The 19,050-nt window shown below is 39.4% G+C and overlaps 2 protein-coding genes across 2 annotated transcripts; both read left to right on the top strand.

The window, feature by feature from the left end:
• Positions 1–756: 756 nt before the first annotated feature.
• prr18 (proline rich 18) lies at positions 757–1,524 on the top strand (the record flags this gene model as incomplete). The annotated part of the gene is made up of 1 exon (XM_079248430.1): positions 757–1,524. The coding sequence occupies one exon, from the start codon at positions 757–759 to the stop codon at positions 1,522–1,524; it is 768 nt and encodes a 255-aa protein (XP_079104556.1).
• A 14,364-nt stretch (positions 1,525–15,888) lies between these two features.
• Positions 15,889–18,711, top strand: tbxtb (T-box transcription factor Tb; the record flags this gene model as incomplete). The annotated part of the gene is made up of 8 exons (XM_079248966.1): positions 15,889–16,094; positions 16,191–16,455; positions 16,584–16,718; positions 16,884–16,945; positions 17,036–17,097; positions 17,196–17,372; positions 17,652–17,784; positions 18,251–18,711. The coding sequence occupies 8 exons, from the start codon at positions 15,889–15,891 to the stop codon at positions 18,519–18,521; spliced, it is 1,311 nt and encodes a 436-aa protein (XP_079105092.1). The 3' UTR covers positions 18,522–18,711.
• Between the last annotated feature and the right edge of the window lie 339 nt (positions 18,712–19,050).

The following is a 19,050-nucleotide window of genomic DNA, read 5'->3' as shown; positions in this document are numbered from 1 at the left end:
TCATTCTCTTTAATATATTGCATTCACTGCAACAAACAAGACACCATACACGACAGGTTGACTTGAACTATTTGACCAGAAAAAAAAACAAAAAAAAAACACGTCACTGATACATTTTAGTTTATAAAATTATCCCCAATGACCAATTCTAATCAAAAGTCACAGGAAAATTATTTTTAAGTGGCTAACTTCAGAGAAGGGAGAAAGTAGAAGGCAGTTTAAATTTCTTTTCTGTCATAAGGCTTGAATTATTAAAAGAACAAAAGTTATGGTGTTCTTGTTGAATGAGCAGTTTGCCTGTTTGGGTGTGAGAAAACCAGATAAATCCACTCCAACCACTTATCAGACACAAGTCTTTGCTGATATCATTTTGTCTATTAAACATTAGATCTAGGGTATGCATGAGCTCTGGGCATTACACTGCGCGGCACTGGGAGAAGAGATGAGGTGGATGTGGAGCTTTGCTTTGGGAAACCGCTGAAAATGACGACATGGCATCAGTAGTGTTTTACGGCTTTTTGTTCGGTGCATCTCGTAGCCACGCCCCTCGACCATAAAACAGCCACGTTGTGAGTGTGTGTGTGTGCGCATCTTTAAAACTCCAGTCCGTGTGGACAACAGGTGCACTACAGCCCTGAGCCACCACTCTTTTGGATGATGTCCACAGAGCACCGCTCGTCGCTTTACGCAGGGCTTCCTTGTCTGGACTCGGAACACTGGCAAGTTTTTATGTCCTGATTGCCTCCAGCCGTAAAGATGCCTTTCCCACCTATCAGCCTCCAACAGCGGATTTCTTCGCCCGGCAGGGAACTGTTCGGGAAAAAGAAAGCCAACGGAGTGCCCCCTCAGACTGAACAGACCGGTAAATGCGTCGGAGAAAGAGGGGGGTCCGATAAGGAAAAGCAGTCCATATCCTGGGCATCGGCCAATCTAAGGAATCTGGGGCGAAGAGCTCAACAAGAAAAGAATAAAAGCCCAACTCAGAAGCCTGGTGCTGGGCAAGAGACTCAGGTGAAATGCTCCTGGCTGTCGGTGCATAAGCCACAGGATTCATCCCTTGGAATGAGGCGCTCTAGTTCAATGGATTCCACCAGACATCTCCAAGGAAAAGATGAAGGGAAGAAGGAGATTAAGTTTACCCTCAGTCTCACCCCCGAAGCCATTCTAGTCATCCAAAAGCGGAATCTAGAAAAACAGATGCTGGCCAAGCAGCAGAAATGCTGCGCCTCCGCCGATTTTCGGCACCGACGAGTTTTTCCATCCAAAAAGGCTCATGGAGGATCCAAGGGCTGCGCTCCTGGCGCTAAACTGGAGAGCCCCGAGCAGGACATTACTGCGATTGTTAAGATATCACTGCTGAACGATCAACACAAGTATGATGATGTGGAATACGAGGAGGAAGACGGGGATGTAGATGAGACTGTTGTTAGGAAATGTAAAGAGTGGCTGAAAGGGGTGGAAAACGCAGCTGCTTTGGGAAAAGTCGACAAACTTTCTGCACTTCCGCACCTTAAAGGCTGCTGACACCTGACGCAAAACGATTCTTTTTATTTGGACTTTATGGACCAGGGAAACTTGCGCACAAATGTTTGCTTGTTGAAACTAAAAATCTGCAAAGTTTTCAAATGAGGGGATAAAATCCACTCCAAAGGAATGTCAATGCGAGGTTAAAACACGTTTCTGACTGAAAAAATATGTCACGTTTATTTGGAAACTTGAGGAATTACATTTGAATAAGAAGAACCATTCTCCTTCAACGAAAACAGAAAATGAATATCCTGTTTCATTCTGCTAAATAAGGTTCAGTAGGTTGCTTTGCTACATTAATATTATTTAAGTGTCGGAGTTTATTATTTATTCGCTTTAAGTTCCAGTTTCATCTTAACATTGTCGTCGTTTGCACATGGTATTTGTTTTCAGTGATGGATTGGTGGAGGAGTCTGCGTGAAGGCACGCGAAAGGATCCTTTGTGTTGGAGAACAATAAACTGGCAACAACATGGCTTCATTCGCCTTCAAATGAAGCAAAAACTGGATTTTTCATTTTCCTTCCCATATAAGGAACAATTACCAGTATTCAATATTTAGGCAACGATTTTTTTTTCTTGTAAAGTGTTTTCTTAGCTCGTTAATTCAAGCCATTTAAACTAAAAACATTTTGTGTGTTTTTTTTCTTTTATTACAACGCTTGAACATTTTTGACTAGTTTCAAAGTTAATTTGTTATGTGCCTCCTTTATAATTCAGTTGCTGATTTGCAAAGATTTGGACTTCTTACTGGTTTCCAGAGAACATTTTAACGGCTCTTTGTTTCAATACCTGAGGCCATTTGGGAATTAGTGTTCTAAGCTTCTTAGATTTCCTGTTAAGCGGGGTTGACCAATGTACTGCAGGAACCAGGTACATGATCACTTCAGGAATTGCCCCAAATTACATTAATTTTATCATATCAAACTAAACATGCCATGTTTCTGCAAGAAGTTAACATTGTTTGGTATCTAAATCTAACAGATATTTTCCAACCAAAAAAGGGCCATATTTATTTAACATGCTGCAAAGGTTACTTGAATGGAACGTTCCCCCTGACATTTCCCAGCTGTTGTACTCACTGTACTACCTGTATCTTTTGTTGTAAATGTGCACTGCTCAGGGAAAAATAGCTGGCTGGGGCACTGGAACATTTTGGCTTATAGCAATATAACAAAATACAGTCTACCAAACATCGCAGTGAATGAGAATTAAAGCCATAAAATGACGTTTGGCTTCTGTGTTGATTCCTTTCTCTGTCTCATGTTTCAAAAGCCAAGTAACAATAACATGCAGGCCCTTTCAGCATGGATGGATTTGCTTTGGTGGTCACGTAAATGTGTGTTTGTGTGCATATTGTTGGGGTCCCTGCAGCAATAACATTCTTGCAATTGTTCAGTGTATTGAAGAAGATACTGTAGTGTCAGTATCTTTGAAGGGCTCACACCAGCAACTGGTATGATGAAAAAAACTGCACAATATCCTCAGGTAACCTGATTCTTGCTTGACTGTTATTAAAGGAAATAAAAGAAAATGTTTTCTCTTTTACCAGAAACAATTCTTTTGAATACCGATTTTCTATCATTTTATTGTTTTTTTTTTCTCTCTCCCATATCATTTGACTAAACAAACAAACAAATACAATAAAGCATGCTGTCATGGACAGATGCTCCCATTTAGTGGAATGGGACATTTTACTGTCACATGTGCAGGCTGAGGTCATGGCTGTGACAATACAGTGTGTACCACGATCTGTTTGGTTCTGCATGGCTCCTTTAATGATAATATCAACTGGCTTGGTTACCAAAAGTTTTGTAATCCCCTCTTCTATTGTGTCATTTCAGTTGTGGCCTTGTTTTGTGTGCCTCTCTGGTATTCACTGTCGCCTGGTTTAGGCCTCAAGCCAAGCTATTCAAGACTGTGTTTGTCCTGGGGGACAGGAGCTACATTATTTCAGTATGTCTGAAGTAGCTGAAATACTTTTATTCAGTAGGAGATGTTGAATTGAACATTGCATGTTGAAGGCAACGACAGCTGGCTTGGCTACAAATGGAGGGCTTTTCTCCAAATTGACCTTTGTGGTCTGTTTCCATGCAACTCTCATTTCTGTTTCTTTTCTTTCTTTCTGCCACAGACTGTTTCCTTTTGCAACATTTAATGACTGTTATTTATTTTTGTCTTTCATGCTAATCCAATCAATTCTTCTTTATTTTGGATAAGGATAAAAGAAAAAAAATGAAATGACTGCTGGCATCTTTCCACCTCGCTGCTGTATCATGATTACAGTCTAGGACAGTGACAAGGTAGAAAAGGGCAGCTACATTATCCAGGGCTGATTTATATTGGCAGGAAGCACAGATGGATGCTGTCTCTACCCCCTTCACTGACACTTTGCACACAGCAGTGAGAGCAAAGAACTGCCTGTCCTTTTCCTCTGCTGCAACAGTATCACTGTTTGTAGCAATGGAACTGATAAATCCTGCATCTTCAGCAGCTTTTGTGAGGAAAAAAAACAAACAAACAAAACAGACACTTCCTGGAGAGATTTGTACCATAAACCTCTGTCATGTGGTTGTTTAGTGATCAAGGCATTTTCCAGGTACAGGAGGTCTCAGAAAGACCTACATCATAGTTTACTCCTCCCAGAAAATCTACAGGATTTTTTGTCTAAATTTACAGGATTTTAAAAGAAAAAATTATTTCTACTTTCTTCTTAAGTATTCGTACTTACCCCCACCCCATTAGTGTTGCATTTTTATCTGGCATCTACCCCATGTAGCATTCTTTTTCATGTCATATTATCTTCTCATACACTGACTGTTGTATATTTATACTGTTCATTTGGATTTGTCAGATGTTGTAGAAGAAATCTGTCTCTAAAGGTTCATTATACAATAGAAACACATCATCTTCATCATCATCATCTTCATCGATACTTCATCGACAGCATGGGTCAAATTGCTTTTATATGTTGAAAATAAGAAAAGAGAATGAGGGCTGTGTATGAGAGGAGGTGGACATACTCCTCCTGAATGTGGATTTTTATTTCCATGTTTTTGGTTTTTTTTCTTTTGGGTTGCGCAAGAATAGAAGAAGGAGGTTGCTGTGTAGGAGGATGCTCTTGGAAGACAAGAAGGATTACCAAAAAAAAAACAAAACAAACCATTCTCTTTTTAATCTTCAAGCAAGCTGATAGATTTACTCCCACTGCGACTAAATTGGGTTTCTTCACTTCTGATAAGCAGGGGATGAAATCAAAGCTGAGCTATGAGGGAAAGTTCAACACAGCAGATGAAATTGCAGAGCAAGAGGTCGTCGACAAGAGCAAGTGGAGTAATACTTCACCAGAGCTGAACTGTTTGAGACACTTTATAATCAAAATAGGACACATTGTCTACTGTACAGTATTCTCTGATCAATGCAATCAACCATTTTAACATGTAAATGCTGGGGGACAGCATTTACCTCAATGTGCAGGTGTCCCATCTCAACTCGGTTGAGTTGAAGCCCTTCACTTTCTTGATCCTTTAGTGCCATCTGCAGGCATACATGAACATGTATCTCCTCATCAACATACTCTATTACTGCTACGCTAACATAGCTACAAAAAAGAAGCCATACTTTATGATTACAGCAAAGTAACACAGACAGTGGTGAGAAAACTAAGCAGATAAATCATTCAAAGTTCAGGATTCAAAAGTTGATAATCTGGTTTAAGTCTTTCAAAATTTAAAATGTTTCTATATCTAGAAATAATTTTGGCCACAAATTGTATTGAATGTTCAGTTACACTCCAAATATTCAGTATCTTCATTAAAGTCCCTCAGATCCTCTTCCTCAATTACATTATTTTTGTTTACCCCTTTATAGTTGCTTTAAATGTCAATACACCAGTCTTATGTCTAAAATAATAAAGCCTCACTCACAAAACTGAACATAAATTTGTTAGGGTAATTTCATTAAACTCATTCTAATTTAATTGACCATGAAAACAAAGTAAATATGTGCACATTATAAAGCAAATTCTTGGCAGTGTGCTGGTCTCATGTTGTAGAAAACTTATATTATATGAAAAATACTTTGTTAATCCCAGGCGTAAATTGCAGCCTATACCGAGGCATAGCCAGGTGAAATTCAAGCGCATGAGGTGTATTAAATAGGACCATGTCAGGTAAATTGTCCAAACTTACAGAGATGAAAGACAAAGTCCAACTAAATAAGTGGGAGCTGAAAAATTCTGAAGCGATAAGGAAAAGGCAAAGAGTTAAAACAACAACAACAACAACAAAAAAACAAAACAGAACAAGCTGATTCTGAGGAAAACACAAGGATAACATTTAGAGAGAAACTTTGACAAACTGGCTGAGAGCAAAACAAAATGTGCACAGTGATGACAGTGCTGACTAATCATGACCAGGTGTTAATGGCAGAATCTTAAAAATAGGTAATTAATTAAACACAAAGCAGGTGAGGGCCAACACATCAGAATGATCGTTGACTAAATCAGGATTAAAAATAAAGTGTTCAAAAAAGTTTAAAGAGGTTTGTTTATAGCTGGGCGGCTGTAGCGGTGATCTTCCAACCAGTAAAGTCACTGGAATGATGCCAGGTTTCCCTTGACTACATGCCTTAGTGTCCTTGGGCAAGGCACTGAACCCTATACTGCCACCCAATGTGTCTTTCGAGTTATGTGTGTGTGTGTGTGTGTGTGTGTGTGTGTGTGAATGGGTGACTGTGACGTGTCATGAAAAGTGCTGTATAAACACAAGTCCATTGATTATATTTTTGTAAGAGGGACAGTTAGGCAGTAATTCAGGATAAACCAGTACAAACATAACATCCCTAAACTAACAATTGTTCAAGTTATAGCTAATGTGTAACATAAAATGAGCTATGGAATGTGATTAACCTTTGGGGTCTGAGGCCTCTGGCTTATGCACACGTTGTTTTCTGTTTGACTGGTTTAACACCAGGGGTCAGCAGCAACATTTATTGGTAGGTCACATATTTTAGCAGCATTGAGTTAGACATGGATAATAGAAACACAAGTCTCTAAAAAAAACTTTTTTAAGTTACATTTAAAAACCACATAGAGTAAGTAATCACTTTATCTGGAACTGAATCTGAGGTTAAAAGACACAAGAGCTGAGAACTGAAATGGCCCAAAGCGCTGATCATGAGACCGGAGATGCAATTCATAAGTCATGTGCATGCTGTAAACGCTGGCTTGCGTCATTTATGGTTGGTTAATTTAAATTAGGATGATTTTATTTCAGTCATTAATCAGGTTAGGTTTATCAGTATTTCTGCACCTTTTTCTGCTTTGAAAACTTGGTTCACAGTTGAGGTTTTTAAGCCTCCGTTCTTATGCAGGAATAACTCCTATGTGACACATGTGTATTGGATTAGCAGTAGGAAAACTTTCCATGTTAAAATAAAAATAAAGCATCTAAAAAGAGGGTGGGAGAGGATAGACTTTAACCTAATATGAGCACCAGCCTACCACAGTTTTCATTTGTCTGAGCTAAAATACACAACTGTGCAAACTGAAGACTCTTTGCTTTGACAGAATCACTTTTTCTGTTTTCGTTTTTTTATTTCTTATATGCCATGTATGTCATCAGCATAATTACAGCTAAAATTAGATCCTGTTTTATTCTACTCTGTATTTACAATTATTTTATAAATACAGAGTCATTGTAGCCAAACAAGATCAGAGTTATATCTGTGATATCAAATTAATCTTTTGTTTACTGTTATGTTTCTATTTTGGTAGGAGAATGTAATCTTTTATGTGAAATTATCTAAATTTATTAATCTTTTTAGGTATCGCAGTTAAAAGGGGGACTTCTTAACACCTTCCTTTTTTGCTGCTGTCATCAGAGTGCAGATTATGTTGTAATGTAGATGAATAAAGTGAAAATGATGTGTGATCAAATAAATTTTGGAGTTTAAGAAGTTTGAAAAGTTTTCATTTCCATCCTCAATATGTTTATTTTAATTTCACCAATCATCTTTTCTTAACAAGGTTTGTATTTTAAAATATGTAATTAAACTTAACTGAAATGTTAATTTAAGTAATCTTCTCTCTAAAGTAACATTTCAGAATTTAATGTTAAGTTGCTTGTAAATTTTTATTCCTTTTTGGTTTTTCAAACTCTTCTTGGTGAATAGACAGAAGTTTTAGTTGCTGCGTTGTATCATTTCCTTTCCACTGTAACTTCTGTGATTGACTTTGATTTTGACCGTCTTGTCTGTCTTCTGTCTGGGTGTGAAAAGAGCAATACGCTTCAGAGAGCGCCTACATAGAGGGGGTCTGACATGAGAGAGATCCTGTCTTATCTTCCCCTCCTGTTAAAGTTGAGCTTCATGAGGAGGATGTAATTGTCCTCTCTAATGACTTGCACTTGGGGGGTTGAGGGAGGCGTGTGAGGAGGGGACAAAGAGAGCACAATAAAGAACTTTTAGGGGCCCTCCAGCAGGAATACTTTGCTTGAAATTGGTGAGCAAATGAAACTACCCGTTGTTTCCTCAGCTCAGATCGGGACCCTGTCTGACGGAGGTGAGGTAGGACCAAAGCAGGCCGAGGCAAGAACACCTGCTGGGGCCTAATTGGCCCCCACTGCAGTTAATGGCTTCCTGTGGCTGCATGTTTACTTCTCATTTGTTCTGTGAACTCTGTTTCCCAGCCCCTGAAACAAGGGAGGCTCACTTTAAATCTTTATTCCCACAACTGTGTCTCTATCCCGTTCTGACTGTCTGTCTGCCACTGTGTCTCCTGTCCTCTATGCTCAGAAACAAAAGACGCCAGCCTTCTTCTAGCTACAACACCGTGACTCATGCATGAAACTCGCCCCAAAACCAGCTGTGACCTGGTAGGTTTTGCTGCAACATTGTTTACATCTCACCCGACAAGTGTGAATAACTTTCATCTCTTATTTTACGTGACGTTAAAATATTTAAGAATTGGTAATGTCTTTGATCTTTCGTGGCAATTAGGTGAGCACAGACAGCTGACACAGACACTCGGAAGATATTACATCTGCATCAAGTAGCCACACCAGCTGGAAAGAAGTCTGCAGGATGAAGAGAAGAATTAATGAGTTAAACTAGTTTTGTGTCTCATAAATTCTTCTCTGTGGAGGCATTATTAAAACAAACATTGCATGTATTTATTTATATAACCGAAACTTTAATATGACCAGTTTTACTCATTGTAAATATTTATTTTTATATGTTACTCTATCATCTTTTAAAATTGCATTTGCTTATTTAATCCAAGCAACAGTCTACCTGTTTATCTGTTAGAAGGCTGAAGTTTAATGTTTCCACACTACAGCCTGTGTTGTGCTGGAGGAACATAGACCTCTCCGGATCTTTGTTTGCCCTGGATTCAACAGCAAACAGGCCTTTTAGCTGGAGGCTTGTTCAACATGGATCCTCCTGCAGGAGAGTGCTGATAACTCACATAGACGTGAGATGACCAAACACAATCTAACTCCTCTCCAGTTGAAGTCCAGCTCCTCTGACAGCTGCTCTGAGTCTAACAAACATCATCTAGGAGAAAATGTTGTAATTATGTCTACTACAAAAGAAGCATTGCAATTGGGCCGGTGGTGTTACTTCATGCCAGCACAGTCAGCAGATGTTGAACTGTTTGTAGAGTTTCTTCTCTTCTAAAGCTTTATGGGCTGTCAAGCAAACAGTAGTCCATTTACCAAAATTGGCACAGATCATCTGTGAGCCTGGAGACTTTGAGTAGTATTGTGGTTCTACCAATACAAGTTATAAAAGTATTATCCTGATACATAACTGCACAAGCTCTGTCATCTAGAACAGTTTTCAACCACTGTGCCAGAGATTATCAGGTGTGCCCTGAGAAATGACCCATTTCACCTAATTGGTCTAAAAAGCAGCTCTGTGTTCATTCAAACAGGCCCCAGTGAAAGTTAATAAAATTCTTCTTGTGTTTATCTGATTTCTATTCAAGAGGCTTTGACAAGATGAACTTTATGTTAATAATTTAGACTTATGAAAAAAAAACAAAAAAAAAACATTATGGTTTGTGGTGTGCCTTGTGATTTTTCAGTAAAAAAAAGTGTGCTTTGGCTCAAAAAAGCTTGAAAAACACTGAAGAAACCTTGACGGGCCTCATTATTCCTAATTTCATGTTATGCAGAGGTTTTAACTGATGAGTTAAGGTGTACTAACATCTCCAGAACTCAAACCCTGAGCAGAATTTTCACATTAACATTTGCACAAGAACTTTTTACCACAGGAGTTTTTATCCAAACAAAAAACAGCTGCTAATTTTACAGTTTTTCTCTCCATCGCTCCTCCTCCTGCTCAGATCAGCCTTGATATCCTGCATTTACATGTTGTGAATGTATAACAGAGCAGTGTTGGCCCCTGTCAACCTTGTTGTTAATTAGCGATGAAGTCTGTTTAGTATGATGTTAGCAGAAGCCTGCTGCCATGAGACAGCACATTGGCTTGGGGACATTAGGAGCCTGGTAAGAAAGTGAAGGGTTGAACTGACAAGTTCCCCATCAGTGTGAAATCCCATCGTCCCACAGACAAACATGACGAGACAGCAGCTCCTCCTGCTTCCACAGCCATGCTGTGCCATAAGCACATTCCCCACATCCCTGAGAAATACCCAAAATAAAAGCAATTAGAGATGAAGCCAAATATGGAGACAGCAAAGCCTTTGGTTATGCTTTTGAATAATGAGCTAATTCATCCAACCTGCCCTGGTTTGTGGCTATTTATACATTTTTTTATTAACTGCTGTGATTTATGGGACAGTTGATGCAATAATTTGCTATCTTTGTGGCCATTTGCTCATGGTCATTTCGACATGTTGAATTTCACAAGTATGCATTGCAGGTCTGCCAAATTAGATTGACCAGAACATACCATGACTATTACTATTAACCTGCCTCAATGAGTGGAAAATGTACACATATGTTTTGAAGGCTCCAGGAGGAAAACATGTTAGTCACTGGAGTTTTTCATTTTCAAGTCCCTGCACTGTCACCTGTCCACATTTCATAACTTATACTGACATGTATGAATGCAGGTCAACATCCATGTCTCTTCACCTGAATGCTCTGCAGCTGATGGGGTTTGTGTGGATCTGTTACCTGCTGCACTGTCTTGTGAGTAAACGCTGCCTTGCTAAGGAGTCCTCCCTGGAGCCAGTTTGCACCCAGCAGACAAAGTGTGTTGTCACCCGAGTGTGCAGTGTTATCGGTGTGAGCTGAACCATGCTATGGCTACTCTTGAGAAGTAACACGCTGATAGGAATACGTTAACAACACAGTATTTTGCATGCAGGTCACACATCACAGACAGCAGCTTAACTGGGCCAAGATAAAAGATGTTGCGTCTTTGGTAAAGGAATTGTATAGTTCCTGTAAATATCTTTTCATTATTTCACTATATGCAAAATAGATTTTATGAAAATCACAAACCAAAATTGAGTTATACTTATTGTTCCTTTGGGGAAATTTGTCTTGTACTAAAAATTCTGCACTTCAGTAATGAAAAAAAAGGAACTGTTTCCCTTGATAGAGTCAGAGCAAACACAACCCAGACAGTATGTCGATGTGGGGCTCAAAAGGGTTAAACTGGGCAGCAGATAAGGGTCCCAGGTGGGTTTGTCTATAGTTTCCATGTAGCTCACCTGTGTTTTTCCTCTGAATGGGTTACAAGTTGGCTCTGAGTGAGTTGCAGCTTGGGCCCAATTTGTGGTCCATTTGGTCATCCCACATGAGCTTTTAAATTTGCCCAGTTTATGCCCATACCTACTTAGCCCACTTAAATCCTTCTTTTGAATTCATACAGCCAGCTGACATGGGGTCACATTTAGGGGAGATGTAACTGAGACCACATGGAGACCACATGGAACCTACCCAGTTCAATAGCCCAAATATAACCCTTATGGACCCACATGGACGTGCCGGCTGCAATATTGGGCCTATATTGGCCCTGAGCAACTCACTAAGTTTGGCCCCAGCTGAGTCAGAACTAACTTAAAACCCATTTTGAAAAACACAGGTGAAACTATCACTGAAACATACTGACCAACCCACATAGGATCTTTATCTGCTGCCCACATTTAACCCTTATGGACCCCACACAGACATGCTGGCTGATAAGTGGAGCAATAATCACTTGAAAGCCCTCAACACTCTGCAGACTTGGCCTGACTGCATATCCCCATGTTTACAGTGCTTTCAGTGCTTCCAGTGCAGTACTTAGGGAACCATGATAGTCCTATCAGTTCATATATTATATACATATATCATTTTGTAAAAATGTAGTATTTTTCTCCTTTGTGTATACTTTAGAAACATTTAGGTGATATTAGTTTCATGATGTTTCATTTATGCACAGAGTAAGAGCCATTTGAGCAGTTAAATGGCTTAGGAAGAAGTAAATACATATTGAAAATGCATAAAATGAGCTACTTAGCTCTATCACTAAATTACCATTTGACAATTGCATAACGTAATCTCTTAGGTTTGATGTTAGCTTTTCTCTCTTTTTAAATTTTTTTTATTTTTATGCCATTTTTTTATGCCAGCTGTTGGGATAGGTCCCAGACTCCCTCCAATGCTGAAAGTGATCTAGTGGAAGAGGAAAATAGATGGATCTTTTTATACCTTTAAAAAAGAGAGGGAGAGAAAGAGAGAGACAACATATGAAAGGGTCTGAACTGCTTGAATATTCAAAGTCCTTCACTACACCTGGGGTGAGAACAAGGTGGATATCTATAAGTGCTGCTATGCATCAACTAAGAGAGAGCACAACAGCTTCTTTTTATACCACTAAACCCCCCACCCCACCCCACCCCATCATTCAGACATAGACATGGTTTCTTATAGATCTATCCTTTCGTGACAGTTTAATGAAATGCTGTAAGAACAATTTGCAAAAATGAACATTTTCATCAATCATAGCTTAAGTATCATAACATTAGTTTTATTATGTTTTGTCATAAAATGAGCTTTTGTTGAAATTACACATTCTGAATGCTGGAGTTACATTGTAAAGTACAGGAAACTTCCAGCAACTGCCATAACAATTTAAGATTTTTCAAAATATATTTTTTACCCTTATAATTTTAAGCATATTTTGTGCCAAAAGAGCTGGACCCTTTGTGACTGTAGCCCAAGAAAAAAATACCAAGAGATTACAGAGGGAAGGGACCGTTATAAGACATCAGAGTCCAGGAAAGAAACTTTTTAAAAGTAAAGTGAAAATCTTGAGGAAGAAGGTTTTGTTCAGGTGTAGAGATGAGCATATATGGGTAAGCATGCAGTCTCATTTTTTGTCTCACCTCTGTGTCAAAATGGGCCTAAGCAAACAAGGAAAAAGCCTGGCTCGCAGGAAAGCTGGGGAAGGCAAACAGACTGGTCAAAGCTAACAGGCATGCAGGAGCATTACTCACCCCAACCCTGCGCTGAAATCTGCTGCTGAAGAAGCTAGTCACCCCTGCTGACATCCTCAGGGTGTCAATCCAGGGTTCAGCTGTAAGGTAACTAAAGTACAAAACATTGCAGTTGAATTTTCCCTTTTCTGATCAAAAAATTGGACAACAGTACATGCAGTACATATGCAATACATATGTGTGTATGTGTGTGTGTGTGTGTGTCAAGTACCAATCCAACGTTTAGACACACTTCCCCATTAAATCCAATATGTAAACTTTTGACTGATGGTGTATACATATACAGTCCATTTCTGATCATTTTCATGTTCAATGATGCTGCAATTGTAAGGAATATTTATCATGATGTGGTATGAGCAGCAGATTTCAGTATATGTGGACTGTGTCCATGAAAGACTTCTACCCCAGGGGCTAACATTCAGCCTGGTTAATCTGGTGTTGGCAACATATGCACTGGAACTGGGACATGTAGAGGAAAGTGGAAAGTTATATCCAGCAATTAGCCCAGATCCTGATTATAGCAGGTGAATTGTGGGGTCAAAGTGTGCACAACAGGCAGAAAACATAATGTATGCTCATTCTGTTTTATTCATTTAGTTATTTACACAGAGTTCTGCCCTTTTTATGTTGATCAAGACATGCAAAATATTTTAAGATGGATTTTGGCTTTGAAACTACCTACAGCTAAGATAATAAAACTTGTAGGTGTTTCCTGAGCCTATGTGGGTTGCATTTTGTTCTTTGATGACATGGAGAAGATCTATAGTACCATTTAGATTAATAACGTTAGGTTACGGTAGTAAGGCTGCATCAGGAAGTAACCCAGTGTGATTGTTAGCACTATAGGTGGGGTGTTGAAGGAGAAGAGGTAAGTGCCAAAAGGGACACTGGGACTGTAGGAAATTACACTGGCGATGACACCATGACTTTTACAGTATTGTTCTTCCAGCTCAAACACAGAGGTGTCTCTTTAAATTATAAAGTGATTAATGGATTAGGAAACGATACATAAATGTAAGATGTACCACCCAGAGATGAAAGCTCCCACCCTGTGTCCCTGAAGCCTAACTTTATGAAAAAAATCCAGAGCAACACAGCTGATTTGTTAAGTCAGCAGTTCAGCAGGTCAGTGAGAAAAAGATGCACTTTTCCCAACCAGATAAACCTGAATTTACAAAGAAAATGAGGAAACTAGAATTTTACTTGACATTACACACATTTCTATATCCAACATGTCTGGTGTCCACTGGTTGGTAATGAGCAACCCATCAGAATCATAAAGGAATTTATGCGTTGACACAGACCATTCATCTTTTTTCTTAAAAATCTGTTTTTTAGTTGCGTTCAGTACCAACAAGGAGACAGAACATCTTTCAACTGCTCTTTAAACTGAGTGGGGTTTGTTTTTCTCTGCTTGCTGTGAACTTCGGTCCAGACTGCTGGACAGAGAGACAGACTCAGTGTGCTGGCAGGAAGAACGAGGTGTCCAAGATTTGGTTAGTAATACAAACCGGCCACAACACTACACCACAGAGCTCTACAGAAGCTAACACATAGCTGTCATGCATTATCTGCTTTAAATGTTTGTTTTTGTGTTTTTATTTTTATTTTTGGGAGCCACCATAGCAACAGCATCACCAGCATAGTAGCTATTTGTGAGAATGACACTACTGTGCTACATAGATATAAATCACTTCATACAGTATGTTTCATTGTTGTCAGTGACAGTATTTTTCCTTTTCTCTAGTCATAGATGCAGTCAGCCATTGACTCAGAACAAGAGAATGAAAGTCAATCCAAAACAGAGAGAAATATTGAGAATAACACTGACTGAGCAGGATGATGTCCAGCAGAAAATATCCCAAACTTTATCACTTTGGTTTGGGAAACAGCAGTGGGCCGCCGTGAGAGGTGATCAGCTGAAGACATAGCATGAATTATTAGTTAAAAGTATTTGTGTTTATCACAGGCATGGCTTGGTTGTTTGTTAAGGAGTTTTAAGATTAATCATCTACTTCTGTTTTTACTTTGCAAATGTGTGTTTAATCTTGTTTACACTAAATTTCTTCCACAAAAATGGCTGTATTATATTTCTGTCTAAATATTTGTTGGCCAATTATTCCAGTGAGGGTTTTCGGACACTATCTGGTTATTACTTATAATTAATTAAGTAAAACATCTTTGTACTTAACTTATTAAAAAATCCTGCTATTGTTCTTGGTGCATTTTTGTAATTATTTTGTGATCAATGTGTTTCTTAAATTATCTATCATACCAGATGTGTCAGTAAAATGTCTTACCAATGTTTTTTCTTTGTGATCAGCAAAGTTTTTTTTTAATCTATCTACCTACAAGACAAACCTCCATCAAATTTGTCTGGGTCACATCATATTATTAACATTTTAACGATCATAAAACTAAGCAACGTTTTCTTTAATTAAAATTTTTTAAAAAAAAGAAAAAAAACTGAGAAACGAGGAAAGACGTCTGTGATGGTCTCCTTGTGAGGCTTCACCCCAACCATCGTCAACCTATACAGTACTGGCTACTGCAGGTGTGGCTTTGATCTAAGTGTCAATATTTACAGGTTGATGTAATAAAGAAGGTTAAACTGCTTTATTCAATTCTCTGTCATCCTGTTGGGCCTCAGTGATATGGCCGCTCCCAGCCAATGGGTGTCAAGCCCGCAAAGATCAAAGACGAGGCGAGCCAACCATCTCTGCTCCCAACACACATCCTGAGATGGAGCTTCTCTTCAGCCTATATATATTCTGGAGCTCCCCATGGTGTCCTGTGTCCCTGGGATAAAAGTTGTATTTGTCAGCACAGAATAAGAAGAAACAGGTTAAGACTTCTTGGGTAAACTTGTAGTGACAGATAATTAGCCCTGGAGCTGTTGGACACGATGGCGACAGGCGCTGGCGAGTGTCCCAGCAAGGCCGTCCAGTACCGGGTGGATCATCTCCTCAGTGCGGTGGAGAGCGAGCTGCAGGCCGGTAGCGAGAAAGGCGACCCCACGGAGAGGGAACTTAAAGTGTCCCTGGATGAAAGTGAGCTCTGGCAAAAATTTAAAGATCTCACAAATGAGATGATAGTTACAAAGAATGGCAGGTGAGCTTGAACACACACAAGATAGATAGATAGATAGATAGATAGATAGATAGATAGATAGATAGATCTAGTTATGTATGTCGTGTTTCTCTTAAGGCGGATGTTTCCGGTTCTGAAAGTCAACGTGTCCGGACTGGACCCGAACGCCATGTATTCTTTTTTGCTGGACTTCGCCTCAGCGGACAACCACAGGTGGAAATATGTGAACGGGGAGTGGGTGCCTGGAGGCAAACCCGAGCCGCAGACTCCCAGCTGCGTCTACATCCACCCGGACTCTCCGAATTTCGGTGCGCACTGGATGAAAGCCCCCGTGTCGTTCAGTAAAGTTAAACTTACAAATAAACTCAACGGTGGAGGTCAGGTAAGCTTAACAGAGCAAGGGAGAGGGTGGTATTTCGTGAATTAATTAATTAAAACCCAGTTAAAGTAAACTGATTTCTTTTTTTCAATTTTCTTTTTTTTTTTCTTTTTCTTTTTTTTTTTTTAAAGATCATGTTAAATTCTTTACACAAGTACGAGCCACGCATCCATATCGTGCGTGTTGGAGGCCCGCGGAGGATGATAACCAGTCACTCGTTCCCAGAGACACAGTTCATTGCAGTAACAGCGTACCAAAACGAAGAGGTTAGAAAATACTGTTTCTTTTTCTTTTTGCTTTACACCATGTATCATGTCAGATTTTATTTAAATGTGTAGCTACGAGCGTAATTTACGCTCCGTAGTTACGCACGCTTTGATTTAAGCCCTGTGATGCCAAATGGTCTATGTTTTCATTTGATTTGATTTTAGATCACTGCACTGAAAATTAAATACAACCCATTCGCCAAGGCCTTCCTGGATGCGAAGGAGAGGTAAGAACACACAATGCTCAAGTTTTATTCCGAGAACGTGGATGTAAAACAATTAGCTTAGTAGAAGCAAACTAGTCTGTATTTTTGCAGAAGTGATAACAAAGAAATAAGGGAAGATGCCAATGAAAACCACCAGTCTGGTTACCCACAGCGTAAGTCTCAAATATTTCTCATTTACAAAGATTAATCTCAAACTGATAAGCTTTCATGTTCATCTGGACCATTTATGTCTCTTCTCCTGTGGAGCCAGTAAGTAACTGGTTTATTCAAGGCACAGGTGCCCTCTGCCCACCTGCCAGTCCTCACAGCCAGTTTGGGAGTCCCATCTCCCTGTCACCATCTCATGGCTGTGAGCGCTACTCCACCCTGAGGAACCACCGCTCTACCCCTTACCATAGCCCATACGCCCATCGGACCAACTCGCCCAGTGAGTGTCTCCCTTCATCCTTCTGCCCTCTTAAATCCATGAATCGCACCACTTCCTCTCCCTATAACAAGAAAGTCAAACAAGTGTCCCTGAGTGGGGAATGCTGTGCATTCCTCTGCCTTTTGTGCAAGTGGAGCCATGGAGCAGTAAATTGTTTGGCTTCAGACAAGGACTGTCTAAGATTTACCTTTAAGTGTCGCATAACCGAAAAAATTTAACAAGTGACGCAATTCAGTTTTTAAATAATTTATCTGAAACTTCTGCATCTTTGTGTTGCAGGCAGTTACTCTGATAACACGTCAACCTGTCTATCGATGCTGACAAGCCATGATAGCTGGTCTGGTCTCCAGATGCCGACACACTCCAGCATGATGCCCATGGCCCACAATTCCTCTTCTGGTGCGAATTCAAGGTCTGTTTTTACGTTGTGATTAATTTAGTGAATACAATGAGCAACAAAAGCAGTATGACTGAGAATGACAAAAGAACTAAAAAAAAAAAAAATACTAGAAGTTGTTTTAATAGTACTTTTCCATGTTGTTTTTACTTCCCAGGTTAATTTTAAGGGCAATTTAGGCATAAAAAATTGTACAAACTAGCAAAAAAGAAGTCCATTACAAAAAGCAGTGAATGATAAGCAAATAAATCTTGATACTGGCAGTGAACATGGTGAGAAAAGACAGTTGAAAGTACACACTTTCATCAAATGCATGTTAATTATAAATGCACTTCAGCTGATACTTGTCAGAGTTATATCCTCATAAATGTGTTTAAATGAGTGGCAGAAACAATAGTAACACAGACTGTTGCATTGAGTTGGACTTTTATAACGTCCCAAAAGAAATTAACTGGAAGTTTCTTCTTTTCTGTCTGTTCAGCCAGTACACCAGCCTGTGGTCTGTGGGTAGCTCACCACTGACTCCAGTGTCTCAGAATGGGGGGATAAACAGCTGCCTTGGCTCCCAGTTCCTCCGTGGGTCCAGTAATCACTATTCCAGCCTGTCTCACTCTGTCACAGTGCCCCCCTCTGGCTCTCCCATGTATGACAGCAGTTCAGCCACAGAGATGCATGATGCTGCTCAGTATGACACCTCCCCCCACGGTCGACTGTCTTCAGCCTGGACTCCTGTAACGCCTCCGACCCTTTGATGAATATACCTGCACAGACTGGGAGAAGGACCCTGATGCTTGATCTGACTTGACCTAAAGAAAGAATTGACCCCCAAATGAAATGGACTTGTTAAATCCTGACACACATTTTACATATGAAACATTGTCGTCAGTTCAGGTAAAGTTTATATGAATTCAGGACGTTTGCAGTCCAAGACATTTTGCCTTTTTACTGGGTGACAGTCACATACAGCAGAAGTTGCATTTTACAGAATAAGAAATAATTACATAAAAAAGCTAAATGTCTGTTTTGAAATAGTTTTGATCTTCTTTGATCTGCTTATATTAAGCATTATTCCACACAATTCACTGCAGTCACCAAATCATGTTTATATTGTAAATGAAAAAGCATGTAAAGTTTATGGAATGTAAATAGATAAAGCAAGCTTTTTTTTTTTTTTTTTTTTTTACTACAGTAATGCTGTTTCAGTATGTTTAAAACGAAATGTAATTATTCTGCTATGCAGACTACACCACAACTTTACAGGTTATTACAAAAAATCTGTCT

This window comes from Telmatherina bonti (assembly GCF_933228915.1).
Source record: "Telmatherina bonti genome assembly, chromosome: 11".
Lineage (NCBI taxonomy): Eukaryota > Metazoa > Chordata > Actinopteri > Atheriniformes > Telmatherinidae > Telmatherina > Telmatherina bonti.
The sequence above is the reverse complement of the archived record's forward strand: the minus strand, read 5'-3'. Positions and strand labels throughout refer to the sequence as shown.